Consider the following 8,806-nt stretch of genomic DNA (forward strand, 5'->3'; position numbering starts at 1 on the left):
ACAAAACACCGTCAATCCAAAGGCCAAAGGACATCAGCACAAAAAGGGTGAAAAAGGTACTGAGATGGAAATCTTACCTCCCCCCCTGCACGGCGTGAATTGCTGATGGCTTGTCCAATCATTTCATAGATTTCAAGCTGCAAATAAAGCCAAAACCGTAGTAAGGCACCCCACCAGACAGCAATAAAAATAAAAACTCCAAATGCAATTGTATTTTACCCTCTATCCCTTAAACTCCTTTACCAGCGATGGCTATGTCCCAAAATCATAGCTGTGTATTGCAATGCAAATAAACACAAAGTCTGTGTTCTTCACTTGCTGAGGAGGAAAACAATGAACACTCTGTGGTTCACTTACACATTTCTGTACAATAGTAGCAGCATCATTTTCATAATCTTCTTCTTTGGAGCTCGTTGACCCGGTTCGTACCTGCTGGGTGCTGCCCACGTGCAGGATGGCCATGCAGGTGGCCACACTCACACCTCAGGGAAAACAAGTGCAGGGACATTCTTAGGAAGAGCCAGTCTTGGCACAAAATGTTCCTACTTAGCACATTAAGACATGTGTATTGAACGTGTCCATCAACTTGATGGAGCAGGGAATGCTCAGTATTACAGTGAAAGATTAAAAAATCTTTAGTACCCTCAAAACAGTGAATTTTTCCCCTACAGAAACACATGGGAGCAGTTAAAGGAGGTAATGTTTCACCATGTAATTCAATACCATTTTTAAGACAATTGTTAGACTCGAGTGCCACAGCTCCTTAAAGTCTCCCCCACACCAATTAAACACTCAGGATTCTGGTGTGCTTAAACCACTCTTGGGAAACAAGGCTGATTTGGGGCTATGACAAATTAAGATGAAGCCTAAAGTAAAAATGTATTATGCTCTGAATATAATAAGAAAGAGCAGAAATTACAGGCTGTTAAGAAAATGTTGAGTCAGTCTGTCTTAGATACTGACAGGAACAGGGGCAGAACACATCAGTAACAGTTTCAGTATTAACCCGATCACCACACTGTGCTGCAGAGCTTCAAATTCATGAGAAATAAAGGCTGCTTGTGGGGTGAGCCTTGAACATGCAAAAAAAGCTCCAAAAAACTTCTGGAGATCCACTCACCTGCATAGAGACAGCTAAGAGCAAGAACAGTCACATCCTGAAGGCGTGTGGGCGTCAGGGGCTCCAGCACGGGCAGGGACAGCGTATCCAGAGCCATGGTGACATCGATCACCAGCGAGTGGAACCTGCGGGCAGGACACAGGGTGAGCCCTGGGCAGACACAGTGAGCTCCCCTGGCGCCAGGGGACAGCCCGGGCAGGGTGGCACTGACCCGTTGCGCACGGCCGTGGCATCAGCCACGGTGGCTGGCATGATGAAGAAGGAGTTGGCGGACACGGCGTCCTGGAAGCGGTTGATGTAGCGCAGGAAGTAGGGCAGGTTCAGGCACACGCGCAGCAGCTTCTCAGAGCCACCTGCCAAGCACAGGGGCTGTGTCACTGCTTCAGCCAGCCCTAAGGGCCCTCAGACATTGACTTAATTGTTCTTGGGGGTGAGAAAATGCCATGGGAGGTGAGGGAATAGGACAGAGTGCTTTGCAACAGCAGCTGCTGAAGTTTGCAGCCCACACTTCTAAACGGGGGTCACCAAGCTCTGTGTCCACGGACTTGACGATCCCAAAGGTCTCTAAAAATCCTGTGATTCTAATCCACATCTACTCAATCCATCCCATAAGGTATTTCATACTGTGCACCTAATTTACCCTTCCAAGCACAAACACACTGCAATAAAAACTCCCTTCCAGCCTCCCTTGGTGAGTGACTAAGCAACTCAGGGAACCCTTCAGGTCAGAGTTTATTCCCACTCAGAGCTGTGAGATGTAACACTGGAGAGACATTTTTCCAGTACGTTTTTGGCCCCAAGCTAGAAAGCTGATTCTCACCAAGTTCTTGCAGGCTGGCCACATTCTGAGCAATGAATATGCTCTTGGTCTTTGTTGCAGAGGTTTGATCTGTGGCAGATTGATCCTCGCTCTCGCCTTCCACCTAAAGCAAGCACATACTAAATATATTATGGAAGCACTAAAAATACACAGCATTTCTCTAAGGAAGTAATCCTAATTTCTCTAAGTATTTCTCCACGTCTCTGATACAGAATCAAGGTGTATCAGCAGCACAAGTCCAAACAGCCATGGATGTCACTGAATGCTGCATTCCATGAGGAAACAAATCCAGTATTGCCAATGCAGCACAATCAGTACTTGGCTGTTTGCCATTTATCCCATGCAAGCAGGATTTATGTACTTGAGGAAGGTTCTCTTTACACCTGTACCAAAAAGTACCACTTAGAGCCCTCTGTCCTTCCCTGCATTGTGTTAATAATGTTGAAATTCAAACTGTTTCTGTTTTAGAAGGTTTTTTACCTGTGTCTCTGTTGTGATTGATGGTGATGAAGAGACTCTGGGGTTAAAGACTGATGTCAACTGGTTGAGGAAGTTCATCTGCACTTCCTTCTGTCTCAGCTCTGGGCTCACTGGGGAGGCCAATTCCTTCTGGTCCTCAACTGCAGGGAAAACAACAACCCCCATTTCAGAGAGCAAACCTCAGATTTTCTGTGCCCCACTCCAGTGCTGCAGTGAAACACACACAGCTGAAGCCCCTCCCTACCATCAGAGAGGGTTTTGACAGTCTGAGGCAGCTTGGCTGATTTCATCATCGCTGTGAAGGTGATGATTTCTGTGCGGTCCAGGCGGCTGCAGCCCGTGCACAGCCCCTTGATCAGCAGAATGAGGTGTTTCTGCAGGAAAGAGACATCAAGGACCATTTAAACTCTCTCAATTCCAATCCCTCCTCCATATCATTTACTCTAAGCAGATGGATTAAGAGTAAAGCAACTTCAGCTGGTGAGGCCACTGCAACAGCCCTGAGCCACTCTGATCTCCCCCAAGGATGGAGACACATCCCTGAGTGCGGGTAATCCAGGTCCCTGACACTGCTGTTCTCCCCATGGAAAACACCTGGAAAAGTTCTCTCTGCTGTGACACACAACATTACAGGAACTCCTCACTGGCCTTCCCTCTTTCAAATATATTTAAATTTTCCCACAAGACAGAAATACAAGCAGGTAAAAAACATCTTTACAAACTCTACAGATAGCTGTGACCAAGGCTGTTGCACAAAACCAAACCAGAGTGCAGGAAACAAACTGAATTAACCAAGGCTTCAGGTCACCTTTATTTCGAGTTGTGAGGTTGTGAGCGAGCTTTGACTCTGACTATAGAATGCAAAGGGGCAGGAATCAGAGTCTATCAAAGTGTACACCTTAAATATTTTAAGAGTTTCATTAATTTTGCTTTATGCATTCATCATCAGAACAGGTATCTCAGAACTGGAGCCCAAAGTCCATCTGCCACTGAGGCTGGCCCAGGAGGCCCAGCCCTGTCTCACCTGTGAAACAGCACATGCTTCGTCTGGGTTCTCAAGCCGCAGCAGGGAGAATTCAATGAGGACTTTACAGGCAGCTGCCACTGACTGCAGCTGGTTCCTGGGTACTGAAAAAAGCACATCCTTGTAGTCAGAGTAAGTTGTAAAACAGCCCAGTGCAATAAGCTCCCAAAGCTGTCAATAAAGCAGGATGCTCTGCAGTGTGGGTACACACACACTCAAGCTCTCCTGCCTAACACAGACGCAATACAAACTGAGCCTCATTACAATGTAACCCAAGAAATGTCAGCAAAGTGAGGATAATTCCTCCTGCCAGACAGGGGAATGCAGACAGATAAAGCAGTTTCCCCAGCAACATTATTTAATGCTGACAGAAGCTCTGAAGAACATGAAACAAGTTCACAAAGCCCATTTTTTTGTTGAAATTGCTAAATTGTCAGCCAAAATAACAGAAAATATTTTGAGTCACAATGTTTTGATCATTAACTCCAACACAGTAACGTAACTACAGAATGGTTTGGGTTGGAAGGGACCTTAAATCCCATCCTGTCCCACCCCTTGCCATGGCCAGGGGCACCTTCCACTTGATCAGGTTGCCCCAAGCCCCTTCCACCCCGGCCTTGGACATTTCCAGGGATTGCAAATAACCATGGCAGTGTTCTAACTGCTGAAGGATAATCTAAAATGCCTGAACACTGATTTAAACACTTGGCCAAAAATTCAGTCAGGTCAATGAATAAGCAGCCAAAAAGGCAAAGCTGTCCAGGAGTTGGTGGCCAAACACTCCCATCAACAAGCTTCCCTCTCCATCAGAGCTGACATTTCATGGTACAAAAGGCAGCAATGCTGGCTCTAAAGTCTGATTCAGCAAGAGGGTAAAAAACAAATACAAAAATCAACAGATCTGATTTACTTGTACTGCATCCAGTCATTCCACAGGAGCAAGAGAAGCAGAGGAACACTTACTGAGGCCACACACAGTAGTGATGTAGTGTGTGGAAAGTGCAACGAAGGAGGAGTAGAAAGGCTCATACTGCTTGTCATGGTGCAGGATCTCAGATTCACTGCAAGGGAGAAGGGGACAGAGGTCAGCCAGACCCAGCAGAGCAGCAGCACCACCCAGCATCGCAATGTGCCCCATAACAGGGGCAAGGCGAGGTGACAGCTCTGGGAACACAACCCTCGTGTCCCCAGGGCTGAGAGCTCCAGCAGCAGCCACACCATGGCATCAGCACCCCTGCCCACACAGGAACTGGAAGGAAATATTGTGCTGCCAGTGTTTCTCCTCCACAGCACCAACAGGTCAGGCTCCACCAGCCACACTCCCTGCCAGAGGCTCATTAACCTTTAAGTTGTTCTAAACTCAGCTGCCCAGAGAGTCTGGACTGTGTGTTCTGCTCAGGCTGGCAGGATTTGCCAGGCCTGGAGCACAGGCATGCCCTCCCCAGCATGGCACCAACTGCAGCTTGTGCAGGGCTGCAGATCAGAGGGGTCAGAGCAGAACCACAGCACAAACAGGCACAGCACAGACACAGCACACAGAGCACACACAGCACACACGCACACGGTACACACACAGCACGCACACAGCACGCAGACACAGCACACACAGGCACACACACACAGACACGGCACAGACACAGCACACACACAGCGCACACAGGCACACACAGCACGCACAGACACAGCACACACACACACACAGCACACACAGCACACACACAGCGCACACAGGCACACACACACACACACACAGAGCACACACAGGCACACACACACAGCACGCAGACACAGCACACACACACAGCACACACACAGCGCACACAGGCACACACACACAGCACACAGCACGCACAGACACAGCACACACAGGCACACACAGCACACAGCACGCACAGACAGCACACACACACACACACAGCACACACAGACACAGCACGCACACACATACAGACACGGCAGACACAGCACACACAGCACACACACAGCGCACACAGGCACACACACACAGCACACACACACAGCACACACAGCACATACAGGCACACACAGCACAAACACAGCACAAACAGGCACACACAGCACACACACTTAGTACACACAGCACACACAGGCACACACAGCACACACACTTAGTACACACAGCACACACAGGCACACACAGCACCTGGCACCACCTGGGGAATGTGGGTAAGGCAGAGTCCCTGAGGCCCCTCAGCTACACCCACTGCCCTCAGAGATCAGCCCTCTATGGCAGAGGTGACACCTTAAGGTGTCCCAGCACATCCCAGCTGCACAGACACAGAACACAAACTGCTCTGCCCCCTCACCTACTTTTTGCTCTTGTTTCTCCTGTGACAAGTCAAAGGGATGTGCATATCTGCCTCCTAATCAATCAATTCAATTTGCTTTCTTTCACATTTTCATGCAGTGAAACAAGCAGGCTGGAAGAACAGACTATCAGAGTCACTTTGCCTCTCCAAACCCAGCCAGGTTTGTCTCCCTCCAGGCCAAAGGTGACTGCTGGAGGGCAGCAGCCCCTGGCACAGGCTGTACCCAGCTCCAGCCACGATTTCACCATTCCCTGCTGACCTGAACAAAGCCCAGTTTATGCCCAGTCACCTTCCCTTCATGCACCCTAAGCCGTGGTTCCCAGCTGGAACAGGAGGTGCAGCTACAACAGAAACAACTCTGGAACAGAACCATTGCTCCACAAAAACGAGCAGAAATAAATACTCGTCAGCTTTAGCTTGATTTCCTAGGTCTGAATTTTTATTTAGTCTGCCTAAAAAGCTGAAATACAAACAGAAAAATAAAAAATAAAGAGAGGCTTTACTGGAGTATATTCAGCAGAGTCACACACGAGTTCCAACACCTCAGGCCTGAGCTCACCCTCCCTGCCAGAAGTGCCCTGGTGAGGAAGGAGCCCAGGCTCTGACCATGCAAAGCAGCCTCAGCTCTCTCTGTTCACACACTCATTCTGCTCACCCTCCTCTCAGCCCAGCTCCAAGGCAGCAGCAGATGTATGTAAGCATTGTTAGGAGAACAAATGAGAACAATGTGGGAATAACAGAGTACAGGAGAGACTGACAGCTCCTAAATTACTGCACAGGTCAAGCTGAGCACCACACAGTGCCCAGAGGGTGTAAAGAACACAGAGGTGCAGAATCCAGCACCAGATAGGGATTGGGCAATGGGAGGCTGGAGTTAAACACACTGTGGATGTTATGATAATGCAAAGTGGAAGGCAGCAGTCAAGTCCCCATCAATCCTTGCAAATAACCATGGACAGAAGATAACAGCTCAATCTGGGATGTGCTGGAGCACACAGAGAGCTTTAATGATGAATTTTCAGCCTCTGGACTGTAGTTTATTGCTCGGAGGGGTTTTGCTTCCCAGGGAAGCTCAGTGGGAAGAAGTGAGAGAAGTCTGAGTGTCACTGTACAAGTTAATCAGCACCAAACCCCAGCTCCTGCCTCAGCTCTGCTCCCCAGCCCTGACAGCCCCACACAGAGCCTGTCCCCAGCCCCACACACAGCCTGTCCTTGGGGCAGGGGACACAAAGCAGCCTCCTCCTCCTCCTGGGGAATGCACTGCTCCAGGTGAGTTCCTCCTGTGGAAACCCCTTCCCCAAAAACCAGCCTGGAGAGACTCCACAGACCTGGAGTTCCCCTCTACTGCACTTTTCCAAGCCAGAATTTCCATCATTTATGTCAAATAAAGGCCCAATTTCTGTCAGTTAGTAACACCTTCTAACTGGTAACTCCTCCTTCTTGATAACACCTGCTAACTGGTAACTCCATGGTGCTTAAACTTATACATGAAATACCACAGTAGTTAAAAATGAGTTTATTGTTTTATTTTGAAAAGAGTAATACTGGTGATTTCCCTGTCATTGCACCAAGTTTATTTAAGGGGAAATCCAGCCACTTTGGGCTTGGCTGACACCATCAAGAGCTGAACAACTGCCTCCTAAAAATAACTTGAGCACATAAAAGATTTTCTGTGAGAAATCTAAACATAGATTCTTGTTCAGCACAGAAAGGCAGAGCTCCAGACAAGTTGTATTTATTCCTTTGTCATTTAGCACACCCCACCAAGGCATGAAACAGAAAATACCATCCAAATCCTGCCAGACCACCACACACACAACCCCAGCCCCAGGCAGAGCTGCCTGGAGGAACAAACTGCTGTCTCAAGTGGAAATCAGAGCCAAGGTTCAGAGCCTCTGAAGGAGGAAACAGCCCTCTCCCAGAACTCAAGTGGATCCACTCCAGTGTCCCTGGGATGCTCGGATGGAACACTGCACTGATGAGCTTCAGGCACAGGGAGAGCAGAGCTGCTGGGGAAAAGTGACACTGGAATGGTCCCTAAAACAAAGAATGGCCAAAGAACTGCCCAAACCCATGGACACCGAGGGTGCAGCTCCGGGGGGAACAACTGCTCTGTGAGCAGGCACAGAACTCCTGCAATTCGCTCTGAACCTGAAGCATCACCCACTGCACACTCAGCCATTGTGCATTAAATAAAACACCTCAAGGCATTATTTTACCACCTTCCTCAGTGCACTGGTTATTTTATGTTTTCTAACAACTTCTTGTGGCCGGGGTTATATCTCTGTAACTGAGCATGGTGCTGTGGCACTCACATCTCGTGTTTTAGCTCATAAAACAAGCTGTAAGTTGAATTAAGGAGCTGCAGTGGGTACTCGTATGAACTGACTCCAACCTGTGCGGTTAAGACAAGGCAGACTTGATTTAGTTCTGCTTTATTTCGACTTAAAACAGGAGAAGCACTGCAGTGGAAAAGACTCAAGAGGGGAGTCTGGTCAGCCCCGAGCCCGGTGAGCCAACACTTCCCACGGCCCAAGCGGGCAAACCGTGACACGCCTGGACAAAAGCAAAACCACAAGAACAGTCCCGAAGCCTCTCGGCGGGCGCCGGTCCGAGGTGCTGCGGCCGGGCGAGCACCCTGAGCCCGTTATGGGGCCCGAGGGCACCTCCGGGAACACCGGCAGGAGCCGGGGACCGAGCTCGGGGCTCTGCCCGGGCAGCCGCAGCCCCGCCGGGCACCGAGCACCGAGCCCCTCACACCGGCCGGGCCCCGCCTCAGCCGCTCCCACAGCGGCACCCCCGGCGCTGCCCCCGAGCGGGCGACCCCGAGGGGCGGCAGCCCCCGCCCGCGCTCGCTCACCTCTCGATGACCGAGGCGAGCAGCTGCGGCAGCTCCTTCATGTCGAAGGCCGAGTAGGACGCGGAGAGCAGCGGCCGCACGGCCACGTCCCAGCCGGGCCCGGCCGCGGCCCCCGCGCCGCCCGCCGCCATCTTGGGCTGCGCTGGGCCGGGGGCCGCGGCGCGCACAGCGC

General features: G+C 50.2%; 1 protein-coding gene across 1 annotated transcript in view; it reads right to left on the reverse strand.

Moving 5' to 3' along the window:
- UBR4 (ubiquitin protein ligase E3 component n-recognin 4) overlaps positions 1-8,765 on the reverse strand; it is a 94,498-nt gene extending 85,733 nt beyond the window's left edge. Inside the window, exons 1-10 of the mRNA XM_059487321.1 lie at positions 8,635-8,765; positions 4,408-4,505; positions 3,445-3,548; positions 2,665-2,794; positions 2,421-2,560; positions 1,941-2,043; positions 1,332-1,473; positions 1,121-1,245; positions 358-482; positions 78-137 (exon numbers count right to left, since the gene is read on the reverse strand). Coding sequence (XP_059343304.1) covers positions 78-137; positions 358-482; positions 1,121-1,245; positions 1,332-1,473; positions 1,941-2,043; positions 2,421-2,560; positions 2,665-2,794; positions 3,445-3,548; positions 4,408-4,505; positions 8,635-8,765 — 1,158 coding nt within the window. The remainder of the gene's footprint in view (positions 1-77; positions 138-357; positions 483-1,120; positions 1,246-1,331; positions 1,474-1,940; positions 2,044-2,420; positions 2,561-2,664; positions 2,795-3,444; positions 3,549-4,407; positions 4,506-8,634) is intronic.
- Positions 8,766-8,806: the final 41 nt, after the last annotated feature.

This window comes from Ammospiza nelsoni, chromosome 22, assembly GCF_027579445.1.
Source record: "Ammospiza nelsoni isolate bAmmNel1 chromosome 22, bAmmNel1.pri, whole genome shotgun sequence".
In the NCBI taxonomy this organism is placed as follows: Eukaryota; Metazoa; Chordata; class Aves; order Passeriformes; family Passerellidae; genus Ammospiza; species Ammospiza nelsoni.